The 22,448-nt window shown below is 37.9% G+C and overlaps 1 protein-coding gene across 2 annotated transcripts; it reads right to left on the reverse strand.

Annotated features, from left to right (window-relative positions):
• Positions 1-181: 181 nt before the first annotated feature.
• LOC146479596 (14-3-3 protein epsilon-like) lies at positions 182-20,448 on the reverse strand. 2 transcript variants are annotated; one of them, XM_085110491.1, is made up of 4 exons: positions 20,280-20,448; positions 19,663-19,960; positions 4,456-4,796; positions 182-2,258 (listed from the first exon to the last, which is right to left on the reverse strand). In XM_085110491.1, exons 1-4 carry the CDS (start codon positions 20,341-20,343, stop codon positions 2,203-2,205), a joined length of 759 nt encoding a protein of 252 aa, XP_084966617.1. In that variant the 5' UTR covers positions 20,344-20,448; the 3' UTR covers positions 182-2,202. The 2 variants fall into 2 exon arrangements, with proteins under 2 accessions (XP_084966617.1, XP_084966618.1); XM_085110492.1 differs by lacking the exons at positions 182-2,258; positions 4,456-4,796 and adding exons at positions 10,344-11,037; positions 13,097-13,437 and having other exon boundaries at positions 20,280-20,442.
• Positions 20,449-22,448: the final 2,000 nt, after the last annotated feature.

A 22,448-nucleotide genomic window follows, 5' to 3' on the forward strand; every position in this document is an offset into this window, starting at 1 on the left:
CACATAACCCTTGAAATAGCAAAATAATTAAAAGAAAACGATTACACGACTTTGTGTAAAGGGTTATTATATTGAGATCGTTTTATTCCCGGTATAATTCCTACGCGTTAGACAACAGCGAAACACGGAGAGAAAAAAAAAAACAAAAGAAGAAAAAATGGCAGATCAAAAGCCCAAGCGATTCTCATGCAAATGTTGTCTTTATTAATACCGTTTCACAATAAGGCAAGGTATTGGCCAATACATGTATTTCACTGATTCAACTAACTGGTTGCTCAAATGCCTGAAGTCCAGTAGAAGACCGCATGTTAGGGAAGTGGTCAAAACTACTATATGCGAATAGGACCCACCAAACCACAAAATAGATGGTGGTCTCTGCCTGCACCCCCCTTCCTCCACCTCAAAAAATGGTGTCTTTATCAAAATAGCCACCCCTCTATCCAGCACCAAAAAATGACAATGAGATTCAAACCTCAGTTTTCATGTCTATCTAGCAATGCTGACTTCTGCTAGCTGTACATTTCTGTGTCAACTCAAATTTTAAAGCCACTAAAATTTCAGTTGTCCGTAATGTTCATCAGATAGATGGTGTCTTCGATAACCCCCCTACCCCAGACAAGGTGGGTCCTCTTTGCAAAAACGTGTTATGACCAGTTCCCTTAATCAAAAATAAAACAAGGTCATCCAGTGGACGGTCCAATACATCTTTTCGATGAATAACTGTTTGAAAGGCTTCAGATATTCAGATTCAAAAATGGCAATGAAAAACAACCATTTTCTTTACTGAAATGTCCACCTAAAAAGTCCAGCTAAAATTTCTTGGGGGTTAAAAACAGCTCAATTCCGGAAGTAAGATTTCATCGACTTGACTCAAATCTTCTACCATTTAAATATTTCAGCTAAAGAATTTTAACTGATCAAACTGTCGATTGACACAAATACGGTACAAATTATACTGACATTCTGTTTTTAAACCTTTTGTCTATTTTTTTTATATACATTGGGTATTTTTGGTAGCAACTCTCTGCTCTCTGTTGTCATAAAATTCATTTCAAATCTAACAAGGGAAAACCATGTACAGTCCACGGCATTTTAGACTCATTTTAGTCAGAATTTTCTAATAAGGGAACTTTGCTTACCTCATTGTTTACACCTTGCATTTTAGAAATTCACCCAATCAAAAAGCAGGCATCACACCTAGAAAACGTTTATCAAATGTACTAGTATATCATGCCAACTTTGAAAGGAAACTGGTTAAAACTTCCTTCAAATATGCACTCAAAAGTTGCAACGTTTACAGACGTTTGTGAGGCCGAGTTGTTACACAGCCATACAGACGTTTGTAATTTTTTATAAAAAGAAAAAAAAAATTGGTTTTTGTATTTGGTGGAGAGACTATGAAGCACATTCACTATCCGTTAATCATATCCAGAGCTGTCATTAACCCTACGGGGGGGGGGGGGGGGCGATTGTACTCACAACAACTTTGGTCCTAAGAATCACTTCACGATGCGGACCTCAAAGGAGACATCTTTGGACGCACTATCTATCCTCTAAGTCTTACTGTCATAGCTTTTATACTTGCAAAGTTATGAATGGGGGTCCAATTGCCCCCCTCCCCCTCGGCCCCAGAAGACAAAAAAAAGCCCAGTCTAGAAAGGGTTAAGGGCTGTAACCTATAACAGCTGCTACAGTTGAATACCTTTAAGAACATTGATGTCACGGATGATCTTGACAGCTGTAAGGTCACTTCATTCAGAAATCAACAAGATTGTGATGGGTGCCCAGCTCAATAAAACATGTGGCTAAGAATGCAATGACAGCCCTGACATCTATAGGTGGTTTGCAACTAATCCCTAGAGATCCAAAAGACAATGGTGTGGCAGCCATGTTGGATGACAGAACCTTTCGTTTTGTCATCCAACATGGACGCCATACCGTTGTCTTTTTGGATCTCCAGGGATTGGTTGCAAACCACCTATAGTCTGCCACACTATTCTCAGATTCAAATTGCTGATGTAAATAAGGTCATCCTACATGAACAAGGAAACAGTAATAATAAAGGATTGTTTCTTTTTTGTGTGTATTCAATCAACGCAACAAGCTTTATAATATAATTATAGCAATGGTAATAATGCTCTGAAAGACCACATTTCTCTGACTAGTTATGCCATACAGTGATAGCTACAGATTGCAATAAACTCAAGACTCATCTTGGTCCTCGACATCTTGGACTTCAATACCCTCCCTGTCTTCCTCTGAAAAAAAAAAATTTACAAGAAAAAGTTTGATGACTAAATCAAGATAATAAATGTGACACTTGGCCAGGTAGCCACAGGTCAACTTCTGAAGGTTTAACTCTTTTTCCTATCTCTCAAACTGACCTTGGACATTCACTTAAAATTACATGAAGTGAAACTTATTTCAAACTATTACAAAAGAGGAAAAGGAGAGAACAAACAAAACAAAACAAAAACAAAAAACAATAATGTAGGCCTGGAATCCGAGTTATTTCTACACAAACAAGGACTAGCTGCCGAGGATTGTAATTTTTTATGTATTTATAAATTATAGTTACCCATCAGCAAAAATGAAAGGTAACTGTTTTTGAATCAGTGCTTAACCCTAAAATACCGTAGGTCAGTGCTAAGCCCCAAAATGATGTTCCTTGCCTAGCTGGAGCTCTCTTCACTCAGTTCTCTACATAAATAAATTGGCTTCTTTTCCAGTGTACATCAGTACTACGACTAAAAGAAAAAACGACATTGTCTAAACCTCATAAGGTGTCCAAGATAAGTTTGAGATATCGAAACAAGTGTTAGCCCTTCTGAAGGCATAAAAAAATGATCAACAATCAGCGATGGAATAACGAAGCGAGGACTAGACTCCACGAAAACAGACTTTGAGAACTCGACCATATGTACTCAGCATGATCAATGATGATTGAAGGAAAAAGGGTCAAGCAGTTTGGTCCTTAAACTCCAAATTTATCAAAAATATGAAGAAAGCAAGGCCAAGGATTGATTATCATTGTAGAAACCAACTTGGTTTAATTTATTATAATTACAAGATACTTGAAACTTACAATATTTCGGCTCTACTACAGAGTAATAGTCATGTTAAAATATCAGTTTACAAGAGACGCCTTAAATATCATAGGCATGATAATATTTATTATTAAAAACTGGACCATTGTATAATGCAATTCGAGCGATTTGATTGGCTTAGCGGCCATGGTATATGAGCCATTATACCATGCCCGAGAAATAGAGACCATTAAATTGTCTTCTAATTGTTCTTGCAAAGTGAAATCCGCAAAATGTAGCATTATTTCTTGATTGTTTTTAATAAAACAATTATTCCACTCGTGCTTGTTGGATATGAAATGATTATAGCAAACTCGGCGCTACGCGCCTCGTTGGCTATCTATCATCTCATATCCAACGCGCGCTCATGGAATAATTGTTAAATATTACAGTAATTAATATATAACTAGAATACTTGGTTATCAGAGAAAAAGGTCTAATTCCCTAGAGGCTTTAGATCCTTCATTAATAGTTGGCTTGAAATTCTTGATGTAGAAAGCTTCAAGAAATGCTAATTGTGACCAATTGCAATTGGGAGCAATTATCTCAAAGTTGTTGTGAACTGAATTAAACAATTATCTACAATGCTCTACTTTGGCCTACAAGACTTGCTATCAAGTTAGAATGTTTGTTTACTTTAAAACAGCTGAGAAAAAAGAAATCATTTCAAACATCATTCAGTTGGTTCATTTTTTTTGGCTTAAGTCACAACCTATCGGAGCGACTTAAATCACAGCACAAAATATGAAAGTACATTTCTGAAACAATAATTATTTAGTCAAATTAGAGCAAATTTAGAGAAATCTGGATTCCAAGGCAAAATCCTCACTTGCACCTTTTTCCTACATGGACCCTTCAATATTGATCACCAGAAGTCCATTAATTGACTAACACCAAAATAATAATAATAATCAATAATAATTATTAATAACATTTATTGAAAATGGCCAACCAATGAACTTTATAATCACAGGATTGTTTCTCCTAATGAAATTGTTATTGACTGCTAGTGACTCCAATTAATGCTAGATCACTTGCTGTCAAGAAAGTTGCTCTCAGTCCTGAGTTTCGGTGAACTCCATTAACTTCTGTTCCCTCAAAAAACCTTTAATCAAAGGAGTTCATTAAAGTAATGTTTCAGGTTTGTTTGAATTAATTTGCACATTTTGTGTCTTACAAAGAAAAGTGATGTTTAACCCTTCAAACCCCAATCACGACTTGATCAAACAAAATGATCACAAGTATAATGACGTTTAAACAAATTCACTCAACTAGTATGCAACAAAATAATATCAAGTGTGGTAAGGACAATGCACATATTCATTTGATAACAGAAGTTTAAAGGCTTTTAAAATAAATTAGCACTCACCCTCTCCTGGACAATCTGAAGTCCACAGTGTCAAGTTGTCCCTGAGAAGTTGCATAATCAGTGTGCTGTCCTTGTAACTGTCTTCTTTTAGTTGGTCAAGTTCAGAGATAGCCTCATCAAAAGCACGTTTAGCTAACCCACAAGCGCGTTCTGGTGAATTAAGGATCTCGTAATAGAACACAGAAAAATTCAGGGCCAAACCAAGCCGGATAGCATGAGTGGCAGATAATTTGGCAGCAAAATCGGTGGCTTGTTTGTATGCTGTCAGCGAATCCTCTGCTGCAGTTTTTCTATCAGCTTCTTTGCTAAATTCAGCCATATATCGCAAGTAATCTCCTTTCCTAAGAAATAAAAACAATAAAGAATCAGCATGTAAGGGTACACTCTAAGCCTGATTTCAAAAAAGAAAATGACCATCCAATTTCTGCTCTTTAGTTTTCTTTAATGCCAGCCCATTGTGACCAGTGTTTAGGGCGTGGGATCTAGGAAATGAACACTAAGGACTGGGTCTAAAAGTTAAGTGACATTCTCCCAACTTCTACCATAATAAATAATGGCAAAAAGTGGGGAGAAAATGCATGTTGATGTTGGGATCTTAAAGGGTTTAGGAGCAACAGTTAGGCCTGTTTCACACTAGTGACAGAAGTGGAATTGGAGTTAGCAGTCAGAATCAGAGGAATTGTCTGACCTAGTGTGACTCAGTATGACAGAAGCAGAAACAAGCCTCACTTTCGCTCACAATGTCAGAAAGCTGACATGTTTTCTGTTCTAAATCTTACATAAAGGGATTGGGCATGACTATGTGATTGGTTGATTCTTCAGCTTGCAATTCCAAGCGAAGAAATCAGAAGCAGAATTGGAAGAATAAGGAAATGTTCTGATCCTTGCAATTCCGATTCCAGCAAGCTTGAATGTGTGTATTTTATTCACATTGGAATGGAAGGTTCCGATTCAGTTGCCAGTGGCTCAGTTGTCAGCCCTTAGGATTCATCTTGAATCCATGCAGCCACAACTCTGAAACTCAGACAGTACTACACAGTCTTTACCTTTTGTACCCCCTCATCCACCATAATATATTATTTACTATTATTTCGACAACCGTTAAAAGGGCACTGTCACAGAGATTTTGCCGAATGCTGGTCTAAACTGCTCAAATATTGGACTCAGAACCTCTTTTTGGACATGAAATAACTATTAGAGCACCAGGGCCCAGTTGTTCAAAGCCCAATTTAGCTAATCCTAGATTAACGAGAACTTTGATTTCGAGTTTAATTACTGAACAATAAAGATTTTTCAAAAAGATTTTTGTCCCTCAGTTTTGACGTTAAATTTTCTTTACCATTAGCTTAAAATTAGATTTTAAAACCATTTTTAAAGCAAGCTGGAAACCTCGGTTCAATTTTAATTGGGGATTAGCGTTAATCAGCTTCCCAACAACTGGGTCCAGGAGAAAAATATTAAATGATATCTCCAAAGAATAACAAACTCTGATAACTTTTAAGCAGTTTTTCCAAAATATTCAGAATGAACTTGAAAAAATTGGCCATTTTCTTCAAGTTGCAATCCATTTCCATCCCAGCCATCCACAACCAAAGTTGATTGATACTAGTTTCTGTGCACTAGTAGGGTTATTGTGAAAAAAACTGAACAATTATTTTAGAGTTCCCATCGTTACAAAATGTTTTTCAAAGGGTTTTTAGCTGCATGCGCACGCCTTACCCACCCATGCCATAGTTAAGGTACATGTACACACATCAGATGAATTAAAATTTGTATCAAACGTCAGGTGCTCCGAACATCAGAAGTGGGAAAGCGGCATAAAATTTTGTGAACCGGAAATAAAACCTGCAAGAAATATTTGTTTTTATAGATCTTGATTTTTCAGGCCCGTAGTAAGGCTAAAACAACTGAAGGGGCTCAGCAAAATGTTTAAACAAAACTACCCCCCCCCCCCCCCGTCACCCCTCAAAAAACAGACTGATTAGGGAGTTTAAGATGCAACGAGAACATAAACAGAAAAAAAAGTAGATTTAGTAAGTAAAACAATAAATTTGCACCTGCACACTTGCACACTTGTTGGTACATCTTTTTTGCCGTTTCTTTTACGTGGACTACCATGTGAAGTTTCCTAATTACACATTTGAAGGAGGACGTAAACAAACGACGACAAATTTTTCTGTCTCTCTTATAATTTGGCTTTAACCGGGCAGTAAGAATCCGACTATGGGAGAATTTTTTCTCTGGCTCTTGAGAGGACATATTTGTGTGTCTTTTGACAACGCGCACACTAAGGAGGTCTAAAGGCATTTGTATTGCTATAAATGAGCGGATGTCTTAGAAAACAAGTAGTTTATTTCAACAGCTATTAGGGCTTAAGATTGGTTGATGTCGATCCATTTTGGTTTTTATTTCCGATTCACAAGGTAGGAGTACCTTTGTTGTTGTTGTTGTTGTTTATAAAAACAAACTGTTAGCGAAGGAAACTAAAAGGTGGTAAACACATTTTTAAAGGACTGTGAAAAGGCATTTGCAGCGTCAGAGTTTAAGACTGATTGCGGCACATTAATTTGGTTTAATTATTTATTTTTTGGCAAACTGTTTTGTAACCAGCTTCCAAAAATTCTGGGGGGGGGTTAAGCCCCCCCTGCCCCTCCCCTTGCTACGGGCCTGTTTTTTGCATGCATGCAACATAATTTCATTATGCCACTCCACATGCAAATGTTTAGTAGAAAGTTATCCTGTAGAATGTCTGTAGGACATTTTTCATTTTTATATAATTTATAAACACAAGATGTACAGTGGAACCTCTCCTTACGGACTCCTCTCTATTATGGACAGTTCACTTGGTCCCTGAGAGACCGAAATCCATATAAAGCCTACCTCTCCAAAATGGACACCTCTATAATACGGACACTTATTCCTGTCCCCTTGGTGTCCGTAATAAAGAGGTTCGACTGTACTAAATAACTTTTTCTCATATAGACAGAGGGGTTACAGTGTGACTACTGTTACTGGGGTCATTTAAACAAAACTGGCCAATCGGATTGCAGGACAAGGACAATGAATTTCAACCAACGCCGATTGAACCAATCACGAGTAGATGGGAAACAACAGTTAAAAGTAACCCAAAATTTTGGTATTATTCACTGTTCGTATCATACCGTGATCTGATTGCCCAGTTTTAAGTGATCCCGGTAATAGTAGTTGAACTGTAAAAAATTTAGGGTGGTTTCTAACAAAGTAATACAAATGGTATGTCACCAACTTAGTTTTTTTGAGATAATTTGCCAAGTGAAATTAATTTAGAGGTCCTTTTTGTAGATCTGTTGCCATGGTGTCAGAACACTTTAAGTTTTGCCCAATCACAGTTACAATGATGTTTATAGTTACATGATCTACAGTAGAAGCCACAAAAACCCTCCTTAAATGAAAATTCTCTTAATAGAGGTATTTTTTTGTCAGTCAGCGACACACATACTTGGAAGAAAATCTGAATTGTCACAACACCTTTGAGATCAAAAAGTCACAGGTTCAACAACGTGGATTTTCTTATTTTTTCAGAGTATACCTATGTTACTGACTGAAAAATACCTCTATTGTTTACAGTGGAATCTGGATTTAATGAACCTTTATAGTATAACAAAGTCCTCGGTATAACAAATGACATTCTTCAGCCCAGCCAAAGTTAAAGTAAAGTGTATGGAACAGAACCTCGATAGAACAAAATCCTAAAGCCTAAACGCAAAATGTACACCGACATAACAAGTAAATGTCAACATGAGACAAAGGATTAACATAGAGTCGTGGATGGTCAAGAGCCACTACCTGTACTAAGGTTGAAGGGATCTCTGCACACAGGGTAAAGAGTCACTAAACGCCATTGATAATCTATTAGAAAGTCCACCGAAAAGGTCAATGACCCTCCTTACCAGGCAGAACAAAATTGTTGTCCAGTTTATCAAGAACAAGATTTCTGCACAGGCCCATACATTAATAATCCCAGTTGACAATGGAAAACCGCAAGTCAAATTTTTGTGTTTGTGCTTGGTTGCCTGTACAAATGAATGTGGAACAAATCAAGGTTGGCGGCCATTTTGTTCCTCTGCCGTGCAAATTTACCTTGTTTTGATGCAAGAATCTGGCCTCATTTTCATGTGAAGATTTCACCCACACAACTCCCCTCTTTTCAACATACAAATTGGCATGTTGACGGCACTTTTTAATCTGTGATTACTACTTCTTGTAGTTTTGTCCATGTGAAGCCTTGTCATGATAAGCTCAACCCTTCTTTGCTACAAGGACATACTGAGTGAAACGTCCTGTATCTGATTTCGCTCTCTACAAGGGCATACTGAGTAGTCCTGTTTTACAGTGACTGTGTTGCACTTGGCCAAAATGCAAAATGAACGTTTTGTGAGTTCAAAGGTGCTTTCTATTCTGAAAATCATCACATCAGCTGATATTCTAGATAGAATAGAGTGTATGGGCTAATTTGGTAATGAAAATGTGTTTTCTGACTATCCTGTAACTATGAAGTTGACAGGGATCAAGACTGAGGAATGGGAAGACTGATGGACTTGCAGGTGTTTCTGCACAGGAGTAAAACAGTCTAATGTTTAAAGGGTTAAACGTATTAGTAGCGCGTTGTTCTGCTGAGGAGAGCACTCTGAAAGTTCACCTTTGAAAAACGTTCAAGTTCTGAGTTATCTTTATCTTATCAGTGGTGGATTAATGGGAGGGGCCCTGCCCCCCTTATTTTTGAACACTAAAACCAAGGCTCGTAGGTCCAAGGCACCAAGATATTTCATTTCACAAAGAGAAGCAAATTTAGCCTTCAAGTGGCTCCCACTTATCTGAAGGTCAGGATCCACCAGAGAATATGCATGTAAAAGCACAACATGTATAATACTGCAGTTTCCTGTGCTTGGAAATTATTAAGAAATACAAGCACTCCTTATAATTTTATTAATATGGAAACTCTACAGTAGTCCAATAAATTAAAGTAGGCTAAATTTATTTTCATGTGTGTCGTTGAAAGCTATTTATATGAATGCCAATTTGTACTGATTATTTCTATTTGAATAATAACAACATTGAAGACTGTATTTTTGTATTACAGTCAACATCCCTCTTAAAATGTTTTTTCACTGATATGCACCAAGGGTTTGAAGTCCCTTCTCTGCTAGAAAAAGATTGCATATACCTAATTTATTGTATTTTGGATCAGCTGGCCATGCTACCCAGTACTTGATTCAGTGATCATGTCTTTACTTTTATATGGTACTGAAATCTGGGAAGCAGCCTTCAAGGCAAATACTGTATCTCCATCATAATAGACAAATTCTTCAGATGGACTTTTCGATTTGGGTATACAAATAAAATGTATGTAATATTTGAGGTGGTTACAGACTGGGACTACAAGCTGTGGTAAACTATCACAGAGAATCCCTCCCATGCGCTCTATGAGCTATTGCCGCCTTGGGGAGCGCAATCACAATTTTATATCACCTCCAGTCAAAGGGGAACGTTTTAAAAGATCTTTTATTAATGGATGCCTTTTCTTCAATTAATCTGATTCCGCTGTTGCTGTGTAATGTGATAATGAACATTTTCATTTTATAAAGTCACACGTACATTGCAACTCTGTTTTGTTGTTAATAAAGACTTGTTAGTTGCATCATGCCAAATGGATGCCAGATACATTTTTAGAAAAAGTCAAGAAATCTGATGGCGCTTTGCTTTAATATTACATTGTACACCCCAACCCTCCCCTCCCCTCCCCCCATACCCTGCCTCCCTCCAAGGCTGAGTAATGTTATAAATGCTGCTGGAAAAATGAATTCCCAGAATGCATCAAATTACTATGGATTCAAAAGCAATACTGCATGTCTGTAACACATCACTACACATCTGTGTTCTTTATTATTTTTTGAAATAATTCCATACAAGTTTACCTATTATTCTTCACTTTAATCTCACAAACCAGAAGTGTGTGGATAAAGTGCAATACGACAAAAAATTAATACAAAACACAATCACAGTCCAACAATACAAACAAGAACTCTAAAATTTACATTTTTGTGGCTTTTCAACTGAGAGCCGTGACACCTTATACTTTATACAACATAAAGGTCTTACACTTTCTTGAAATCGTGGGCAAGGAAGAAGGGCTCACTACGGATCAGACATTTGGGAGGAAACCCAAACTTGAACAACATTTTATGATACAACTAACTGAGGAAATAAAAAAAAAACATGATTGGTTGTGCAGGAGCACTTCACAGATGAGCATCTCTTTGTTCCGTAAGTAAAGCCAGTTGTCTCGATCCATTCTGGAAGATAATTTACACCGTTACCCATCTGCCCTTCTCCGTTTTGTGTGTCGAGTCACAAGACTGACAGTGAAAATACCAACAAGGCTCAAAACATAATCATTATCTGTGCAAAAACAACCAACATTCTCTGTCTAATCTACAGCAAACAAATGCCACTGGATAATGCCTTCGTTAAAAGATGTTTAATCAATCATCCTTCAAGATGCTTAAGAATCCTTCTCTTCGACATCCTGAACTTCCATGTCTTCTGCAACACAACCAATTAAAACCAGTATCACTAAACAACAAAGGATTTGAAATGCAAACTTGTGAGGGCTACTTTATTGGCCCCCTTTGCAGATTTAAAGGGCCTGTTTTCACGAAAGGGAACCCAGGGCATTTCAAATTTCCATTTGTTTGTCAATAAGAAAAACAACACAGAACTACACCACACTCAATAAAAAGCACTTTTCAAAAAACACTTCATACATTTTGGGCAGATGACATCAACACCACTGATATTTTCAAAATAGGAGTTGAACAAAGATGAACGCAATTTTCTTGCAGACATGGAAAACTCAGTGCAAGATGTTGATTTCAAAGTTGTTACTCCTTTCTGTGAAGCTTGAAAATTTAGAAAACAAACAATTCTTACAAGATTATTTTACCACAAACAGGTATAAATATCATAAATTGTTTACTGCTCAAAACGTTAGTATCGACTGCAATTTGAGCATTTTCAACTTCAAACTTCAGACATGTCGCTCCAATGATTTTAACACCTTGGTGTTGATTGGCATCTGCCATCTTAGTTTGTCCAGACCAAATATACGCCAGGCTTTTTGGGATCATTCTGTAAGGCTCAAATTCACAATCAAAAGTAAACCAAAAAATAATTGTTCAGTTTTGTTTCAGGCATCTCTTCCAGTATTCTGAGAACTAAAATAACGGTCTAAAGTTGGCTACAGATGGCCAGGATGGAAACTGACGGCACCATAAAAAAATAAGCCAATTTTTTCCCAAGTTGCTCTCTAAAAAACCTAAAAACTGATCATTTTTGTCTTGTCTTCGAGAAAAATCACTTGAAATTTTCCTCTTTCAAGTTCTAGGGGCAAATCGTACGCGTGTGAAAAAGGTTACACGAATTTATTAATTGAACACATTTTCAACCCAAAACTGGAAAATTCCCCAAGACGTAGCCTACTGTTTTGCGTAAGACTGACAAAGGAACTTAATTGCCAGGACATACATGGGCACAGATTTTGATCATTTAAAAAGGTTTGTAATATGAGTTGCTTGACCCCCAGACTTGGAACTTAGCAATCACAATGGTGACTAGTGTGGCATTCATAAATATTAAATGTCAACTAATTTTTTCCTTAGAATTTACATGAAAAAACTGACTGGACACTAAGCCAAAGATTTTTCTGTTTATACTTGTGGCTTTTTTTGTTTTGCATGTAATTGACCAAAAAAAAAAAAAAAAAAAAAAAAACACCATTGAAGTTTCCATAGACTTCCTGGAATACGGAGAAATGTACCGGACATTAAAACTGAGATTACTTAGATTGGACGGCTTTTTATTCATGTTTGAAGTGGGAGGGTTTTTAACCCTTCAACCCCTAACGTCACAGAACAAGTTCTCCTATCTTGTCCCCACACTTTTCTTGTAAAAGCACTGGGGAGAAGTTATTAAAATATCAAGAAAATTCACCTTCGGTGATCAATTCTCATGACCTCAGGGGTTAAATAAGCATTGTTATTACAAGGAGAAATTTGATGCTGATCACTGTTAGGGCATAAAGGGTTAATGGTGAATAGACAAGCTCTCTTTGGCAGTCTCTTTTGTCTAGGCTGGCTCAAAGGCAGCTCCAATGTTCACAGTTGGCTTCTAACAAAACAACTACTTTGGCTTAGTAGCCCAAGTTTCCGTAGTTTCCAGGTTACTCATGGGTATCTTACACAAAATATATAAAAAAAAAGAATTTTCCTGTACAAATACTGTACTTTGCATCCTATTTGTACCATTTTGAAAATGTTGGATTTTATCCAAAAAGGTCTTTGCATGGTATGTGGGGAAGGTGTGCCCAAATGCTATACATTTCTTTGCAAAAATTACATGTTCTGGATAACATTAAATAGATTTCTCAAGTTTGAATCTGATCTCTACAGAACTCCTAGATAAAAATCTTTGTTCATCTAAAAAAAAAAAAACAGCTTTTCATTAACCCACTACCGTATTCAAAAATGTGATGCTAACAGCAACAGTTCCAACTGTTTAGAAAAAAAATCAATATTAAAAAGGATAAACACAAATAAACACATACCTGACTCTGCCGTCCACAGCGTTAAGTTGTCCCTAAGAAGCTGCATAATTAAAGTGCTATCCTTGTACTTCTCATCTGACAGTTGAGTTGAGTCAGCAATGGCACTTTCAAAGGCTTTCTTGGCCAACTCACAGGCTTTATCTGGTTTGCCCATTATCTCATAGTGGAAAACAGAAAAGTTGAGTGCCAGCCCCAGTCTAATTGGATCAGTTGTTTCCAATTCTTCGTCTGCAATTGCTGCTGCGTCTTCATAAGCTTTAAGCGATTTTTGTTTAGCTGTTTCACTATCATCACTTTTACCGTCAAGAAACTCAGCCTGATAGCGCCAGTAGTCCCCTTTCCTTCAAACAAGAAGTTGGAGAAGGGAGGTTAGGACAGAACAGAGATTTCCATAAACTGTTTTCTCTCCAAGCAGTGCCAATGACCAATCTGAACAAGGCTAATGGGGCTTAAATAAATTTTCTTGCTCAGCAGGATGTGTTCTTCCAACCTAGACTGGAAGCAGTCATTATTTTTCTGCAAAGATAGCGAGGTGCACATTGTGTGAATTAAGAAACATTGTCATATTCTATGAGCAGACGTCACGACACACTCACTCCCACTAAAAGCTGCTCACATCTGAACAATCACATCATTAAGCAACCTTTCACGAATTTCTCTTAAATACATGCTAGGTTTCATTAGCTTGAACAGCTCAACCGATTCTAGGACGTTGTCTGAAAGTTCAGAAGGATGTGTTAGACCCCCTTAACTAAAGGCCTCATATGTACCATACGTCTCAAAATGTCGAATGATCTTCCAAACTGCTGCTTTAGGGACACGAACTGATCTAGAGATCGCAGATGGCCCCTCTCCAACCAAGTAAGGATCGATTGTATGTCTTCTTGTTTCCTTATTGACAGGTCTGCCTGGCTTGTATTGTGACCAAATGAATTGAAGACCGCTGGTCTGAACACTTTGAAAAAGCACAGGCAAACTCCAAATTGCTCTTCGATTTTCGAAATGTCACTCCAGATCTTACAACAGGAAATTCCCAAATATGGAAAACAAGAATTTGCTATGCTAATTGAATTTTTCAAATCACTGGTCACGTGTGACCTGGATTGACTGTAAGTTTTTTTAGTTTTGCATAAATTAAACACCTAGACGGGGAACATGTGGCGTGGCCAGTTTAGGCCAGTGAAGGAGTTAAATAAAAGGGGGTTCTAGTCGCACATTCCTCACAAATTAGTTAATAGAATTTAATTGTATTGTACTGCACATTTGGAAAAACTTTATGTTGATATTTCCACAACATAGATTAATAATAAGAATTAAAAATTGGTTGTAAAATCAAGATTAAAGGCAGAAAACTGTAAGGACTTGTCCTGACTTGGATTTGCATCACACTGACTGTCAATACGCAAACTATAATTGGACGAGTGTGGAAAGAAGAATTTGGTGCGCCAGTTCTGAAAAATGGACCCAAAACTGTGATTGGCTAAATATTTGAAAAGAAAGGTAGTTCAAATGTAAGCAGCCATTAGCAGAGAGAACCATGTGACAAACCAATAACTACTATCTCAAAAGAAAATAATGACTGCTTGCAGTCTACGCCAGACTGTTATTTTCACCCCGGGAAACTAGAGGTGTTTAGCAGGGTCCGAAATTAACTTTTTCCTAAGGAAGCCAACTGGCGACTAACCTAAAAATTTTGGTCGCCAGAAGGAAAGGTTTGGTCGCCAAAAGCAAGTGTTATTTTTTTTTTTTTTGGTTTCTTGCTTGCCACGATCGCCTCTTAATTTGCCACAAACTAAAGAGAACAATCTCTCGGGCCACGGTTTAAATCACCTTAATTTATAGTAAAGCACAAAATAAAACCTTTCAAGAAAATGTTATCATTTAACACAATATAAATACAGCTATGAAAGGAGACTCACAAAAGCCGTGTAACGGTAACAGAGTCCTACATTTCAAAAAGCGTGTTTGCCAATGTTCTCGCGAAGGCTTCCGATTTCTTTCTCTTATTATTTCCATTTAGTTGGAAGTATGCTGGTATCCTATTAAGGTCTATGTTCAAGACATGGGGGCCCTCTTTCTGTACCTAGACTCAACAATAAGCTACAGGGCTTCTGATATTATGCGATGTTGCGATTTCGCATAATTGACCTAAATTTGCAACAAATCGCATAATCCATGAAAAATCGCAGAATTTGTACAAAATCGCACAATTTAAGAAAAAAGGAGCAAAAATCTCTCTGATAATTTAAACATTATCTCAAGGAGTTTTTTCTTTCAAAAGGCGTCAAAAATCACCTGGAAGCGTCCGTTCATTGATTAAGCAAACAAACAGGCGTTCTATGCTGGGGACCTGGTGCCGGTTTTCAGTTTTAAGCGAGTGATCATTGGCACGGAATAAACAATCCTTTTATGCAAATACACCAATCAATCAAGATGTCATTTGATCCTTCCATACTTGCGGTGCAGGTGTTGATGTGAAAACTGCTCGATAGTCGCTTGCAATATGTAGTTATTTTGTTTTAACCCATAACGCACCGTGCCGGCCAAAACCGGCCGTGATTTTGGCCTCATCTGCGCGCACTCCACGATTTGAGCCTACCTCCCCTAGAAGGGAATTTTTTGTCCCCTATTGTTCTTATTGTCTTCAGAAAGGACTGACCAATCAGAATCCACTTACTGCGCATATATTTTTAGGTCTTAGGGGGGCCCAGACAAAAGAGCTTTTTATCTTTAGGAATTGGTGTCCGATTTCAATTTTTGTTGCCTCGTGGGCCGCGCGGCTAAATTTTTAGTCGCCGATTTTCGCGTTTTCCGAAGGAAAACACACCTTTTCGAAATGGTAAATCGAAAGAAGAACTGCTAAGGAATACTCAACAGTTTCGACAGCGAAAATCCGAGAAATAACGGGGAAGAAATTGCGCTTCGAGTACGAATTGTTGTTTTATCCAGGCGACGAGCGAGCGGACTGCTCAAATCATTATTCAGGCCACGGACTTTCTGCGAAATTTTAGACTACTTCTGGGAATTCAACAGCCAAAAAAATACAGGTTTGATTGTGAATTTGTACTGAAATACTATTCTAATTGACCGATTCTTTGTATTCTGAACAGTTTTTGCGAAATTATTGAGAAACGTGCCCCGCACGGGTCGATAAATTCGCTTCGAATTGGACTTGTTGTTCCTTCAAATCGCTTGCGCGTCGCTCGTCTCGCATTTATAATTATACGCGTTTCTTTCTAAGGCGTAAACAAAGACTTTTCTGAATAAATTTTTCATTTAGGAAAGCTTTCTGTGTGTTTTTCTTTCTATTTTCATTGAGAAAATGTGACAACTGTGTAATCTTGCGTAAACAAACACATGCTCTCGAGACGGATCCAATTTCGCCCATGTGACGCGCGGATCAAATTACATCGAAATTTCGGAAATTTTTACCTTCAAGTTTGTTTTTTGAAAAATTTTTAATTGGCAACTAGTGTATTTTATTCCATAATTAGTAATTTTAACTATCTTAGACCAAAGGGGTGTTGTTTTTTTTGCCCTGTAAGTTATGTATTTTTACTGCACATGGGTTAGGAAATAATCACTTTGCCAATTTTGCTGAATTTCGGAAAACCTCTGGAAACGGCTGGTGCTTAATGGGTTAATATTATTTTGTTTCAATTATTGAAACAAACATCCTGATTATGAATAAGTTTATTGTTAAAATGCTGAACGCTTCTTTGCAGGAGAAAAAGAGATCGCACCTTCCTATAAACATTTCGGCGAAAGACAGGGCAAGAAAGTACCCCCAAGGAACGTTTCATTCATGTTGACGATGGTGGGTTGTTTACCCTGCGAGCAGAGTCTCCTTTGATCTTCCTAGATGTTCTGCTCTTCGTGCAACATAGTGGTTGATCATCTTCGAAAGTTTGTGGTTGATATGCACCTTGGAGCTGAGTCACACAAGCGGAACCCAGAAAAAAATGAGGGTGGGAAGAAACAAACGCTGACTTGACCAAATTAGCAAATTATACATGTATCTGATTTTCAATAATTTGAAATGAGGCAACAAATGATTTATTTAAGCTGTTTCTTCATTTCTCCGTGCTGTAATTGCTTCTTGAACAGCAAAAAAAGGATTGTGCTCCTCTTAGAATTAATAAAACAAGGTTAAATTAGCTAAAATTAAATCGCATAATTTGCCGCATAATAGACCTTTCTTGCCGCATAATGAGATTTAAAAGTGCCGCATAATTTCCAAATTTTTTTCGCACCCTATCAGAAGCCCTGAAGCTAGTGCCAGACCCTCACACTTTTTTATTGCTCAAACCAGTCCCCCACCGCGCAGGCCTGTCACTATTTACAAAATAAGGATTTAAAAGCGCCCATGTTTTTGATCTTGCCGGATCTCGCCACGTCATGTTTTCGCCTGCGATATCCGCATCCGTATGGCGATCGTAAAATCGTCGCTTCGAATACTACAACTGTCCACGGGAGCTTTGTGTTTTCTTTTAGAAAAAGCCCTTTTACCATGGAATGTCAAATGCTGATGGGACAAAAGGTTAGTTGCCTGCTGGCAACCAGTTCTAAATTTCTGGTTGCCAACACCTAATTTTTGGTCGCATTGGCGACCAGTCAGTCGCAATTTCGGACCCTGTTTAGACACCCTCGTGAACAAGCACAATGTATCAATAAATGAAAAAAGAAAAATTCAAGAAAAAAAAACAACAGGTTATATCTGCTTATTTCTGCTTCCATCCAATCTTCTATTCATGTTAAAGTGCATTAAAAGTGCATGTGTGGGTGTGTGTATGTATAGGAGGGGTACTGTTCAATCTCATAGCCCACAGCTTAACACAGACAGAGTGAAATTTGCTCATGAAAAAAGAAATGCACAGCTTTCAAAGTCTCTGTAATACTTAAAAATCATAAGAATGACAGGTTTTTGTTTTACAAAACACAATTTTGTACAAAATTAAAATGGAGAGCCCATCCAGATGGCAAATACAGAGTAAAAACAGGTCTGTCTGCAAACATTTGTCGCAGATCCAAAATGGATCTGGTACAGTGTGAATGAACCCTACAACACAATGGCATAATTTCACCATGCAGATATATTTAACATTTTAAAATTTGCATCTGCTTTTTGAAAACGTATGGAAATCCCTGTTTCACTGGGACCAGGAGAGAAAACATTCTGAGAACAGGGGATGAGCAGCAACAGATGAAAAAGATTTGCAACAAGTCCACTTGAACCATCAGAGCACTATTGTCTGCAGTCAAAATATTCCTTGGTGCAGAAAATGCTGGTGACGACTGGTTAGCCAATGCAGTACCACAAGAAAGCACTACAACCTTTGCTATCATTTTCTCTACAGCAAGAATCAGACACAATGTCTGATCAAAATAAAGATTTGCAAAGGCATACATCCTACTAAGCAAGAGAAATTATTTCCTTGGCAGCACTAACAATAATTCATTATTGTCAGTATTTTCAAACAGCTTGCTAGCTGCAGAAGTGACTACTGGTAAGTAAAGCCATCTTCAGTTTTCACTCATCCAACAGGGTTCAAAGTCCTGGTGAATGAGTGGACAAAATGTATTCCAATGATTTATTGGAATTGAACGGCTGAATATTTCTTCCGAACGGATAACCCTAGCCGTCGAACAGTTAATCATAGCAGTACGAAACAGCCTCATTTTGTTCTTGAAAGGCTGATAAACAGCAAGCGAACGGCTTGAACTTCTTGAGCGGATATCCGTTAGTATGGTTTTTGCACGAGGTCGCAGATGTGATCTTGAAAAATTGAAGCAATGAAAAGTTTATTCATCCTTCCAAATCCTTCTTTACTTCCTTTGTCTTTCATTACTGTCTCATTAATATTCATGTTTTTGATTATCCAGACTCGATTATCCGGACTATTTACTCAAGTCCCAACGAGTCTGAATAATCAAGGTTCGACTATACCAACAAAATTTTAATGGCTTTAAAATTTGAGTTGACAGATATATTCAACAAGCAAGAGTCAACATTGCTAGATAAACAACAAAAGTGTGGTTTGAATCTCTTCATTTCTTACTGCTGGATAGAGGGGTAGCTATGCAATAAAGAAACCATCTTTTGAGGTTGAGGAAGGGGGGTGCAGGCAGAGACCAACATCTATTTTGTGGTTTGGTGGGTTCTGATCAAGGATAGCAGTTTAGACCACTTCCCTTAGAGGATTTGTCTGAATGAATAACAAGTGTTATAGAGGGGTTGTCATTGGTGAAGGTTCGACTGCACTAAACTAAACAGCATTTTTGCAACTATCATCACACAAGGAAGACTGTTCACATGGAAGTCTTCATCAACCTTCATCCCGTATGACATTTCATCTAATGCTTAGGACAGGGATGAAGTCATATCAGGATGAAACCATGCAAACCACAAAATGAAATGACCAGAAATCAAGATACACTCATCCTCAGGTTAATATATCAGTATATGGAGACCAGTATTCTGAAAATTATTATGGGCGTTTGCCTAATCTGATTATAAATAAAAAATTAAAATGCTTTCAGAAGAACTTCGTACAGTACTAACTTACATTTTGTGGTAGAATACTTTCTCCTCACTGTCTTTGGCACGATCTATCAGGTGATTATCCAACAACTGCAAAATTTCATTGCAGATCTCTTTCAATTCTTCTTCGACTTTTTCTTTATAATCTTTAATTATCTTGGCTTTGGGGGGATCCGAGTTGTTCTTATCCAAGCTCGAGAGAACGCGCCAGGAAGCTCTTCTCGCCCCAATGACGTTCTTGTAGGCCACTGATAGCAAATTCCGCTCTTCTGTCGAAAGCCCGTCCGTCTCCTCGGCAATTTTCTTCATATCCTTTACCATGTCTGCAATGATCGGTAAACAAGGCCTTAAATATTCGTCAAATATAATAAAGCTCACAAAATTATGTGTGGCGACATCACAGGTAAACAAAGACGCGGATCTTAAATCCCAATACATGTCAAACTTCGACGTAGTCGGAAACTACCTTTGAACCGAGAGGCTTTAATACCTTGGATTAACGTTGATACAGTTTCCAAAACATTACTAAAACTGCTCAAGAGTTCACAAAAACACCAAATTGGTCAGCATGCAGAAAAATTCCATCAAAGAGCCACATTAAAACTCTGCAGAAACAAGGTGCTCACAAAATAGCCCACATACCTTCGTAACGTTCCGCCTGCTCTGCCAATTTGGCCTTGTAAACAATGTCCTCCTTTCCCCCCATCTCGATGGTCAAAACTGTGGGGAGATTTTCTCGGATTAAAACTGATGAAACTCCCGAACCAAGAACCAAGATGGATGCGGGGCGCGGTAAAACGAAGAAGGAAAGGAACACGTGACTTATGACGTTGAGGTCGTCGGGACAACCAACGGCGTATAACTGGAGACTTCAAGCTTTTTGATCAGCGTCCCACCTTGCAAAATTTTTTACATTTTTCTCCGATTTTTTCTCCCGATTTTTTCTCCCGATTTTTCCCTTTTTGGTGAACACAGACGCGTAATAGAAAAAAATCATTAAACAACATCACATTGATCAACATAGCGCCGTTTCAGATCATTTTAAAATTACTCTTCCTAATTCCTGGCCATTCAATCAACAACCGTAGAACTCATTCCCCTAGGACTCATCAATTCGCAAAGCTAGAGAAGCATTTCCAAGGGCAATAATTTATTGCAAGACTCTTGAACCCAGTGGGATGCATGTAAACAGACACGATGAAACGCAATCTGGTTATATCTCTGTTTCTTATAAAGGCTTCTGTAGACGTTGCTGCTTTCTATGTTTATCAACCAATCATATCTCAACTTTTCATTAGTATCATTTTAAATATTGTAACCGTTTATTTCCAAGTTTTACTTAGCTTTTCGCAGCCCCTGAAGAAGGTTAGTTTTGTCTAACCGACAGATTGGGCAATAAACTCAATAAAAGTCCTATAGCTAGCAACCTTGCATTTGGTTGTACGTTTTATTCAACATTGTTGATCCTGATCTACACAAAGATCCGGCTTCACTTTGCTACTGTTTGTGCAAGTTGTCCTTGCGTTATTGGAGAGTTATCTCAAATTTTTTACGCCCTAGCAGGGTGGGGTCAACTTTGCCTTTTCTCAAAAGGATTGCTTATCCGGATGATGCGGGCCATCGTGACGTCACTTCCTGTAAAACCTGGGAAGCCTTTGAATGGTTGAATAAACTATAACCTCGCCAATTTTTTTTCTTGGATGATCAGTGAAATAATCCTACGCCAGGCAATAAAGGAATCAAAGCTACCTAGAAATTAAACCTATTAACATAATACATGAAAACAGCATCATCGCTCAAGAAGTGAATATTTCAAGTATGAAATCAAGCAAAAGTTTGACACTGATTTATAGCACTGATGGGCTCCTGTTTATAGCAAATGCGACTGAACAGTGACGGCCTGTGCCTCTTTCAAAAAAGATAACTTGAGAACCCCAAAAGAATTTACGGTAATAAGGAGAGAAAAGTGAGATCTCAGTGTGGTTTAAAGCTTTCGATTGGCCATTAAAAGAAATTATCTTACAACTTAAAAACTAGTAGTAAACGAAGATTATAGTGCGTCGACTTAGGCCCTTAGGCACCCTACTGGGTTGCATTAATCATGTTAAGGTTACAGGAACCTGTAAGTATAGTTGCAAAACATTAGGTTATTGTCTGGGAACAATTGTCAACAGCCGTTAGAAACGTTTTATGCTACCAGTCCCAGGTGTTTATAGGGCATCCTACCAAGGATGCGGCGGATATTTCAGAAAGAAAAGGATCTTACCTTGTCTTGTACTTTTCGTTTTGTACTTTTCGCAGCGAAACAACGAGGAACGGTACGAAACGCGCGCGGGACGTCAAAATGCTATTGTGACATTTTTATAATGAACGGTGAAAGAAAAGTTCCTCGGAGATGCATGACATGACCACACTGAAGAAACGTCTATGTTTTTTAAAACCATTTTTGACTCCTTTTGATATTTATTTTTATAACAATCACATCCGATACACAACCTCTTTTCTCGGTTTCTCGCGCTTAATAACATGCATGTGCACAGAGGTAGGTTCTAAGTACGAAAAGCGGTTTTCTCCACACTGAGAAAGGGTTATATATCCGAAACAGGCGCGCGCGTGTGTGTGTGTGTATATATGTGTTTTTTCAAAACATTATTAATATCTATTTTTATATCAATCCCATCCGATATACAATCCTATCCGATATACAACCTCTTTTCTCGATTACTCGCGCTTAGGAACATTTACAGCGGTAGAGCGGTAGGCTGCTGCCGCTGAACATTTACAGCGGTAGGCACTGGGTACGAAACGCGC

The sequence above is a fragment of the Pavona decussata genome, unplaced genomic scaffold (genome assembly GCF_977016875.1).
Source record: "Pavona decussata unplaced genomic scaffold, jaPavDecu1.1 SCAFFOLD_58, whole genome shotgun sequence".
In the NCBI taxonomy this organism is placed as follows: Eukaryota; Metazoa; Cnidaria; class Anthozoa; order Scleractinia; family Agariciidae; genus Pavona; species Pavona decussata.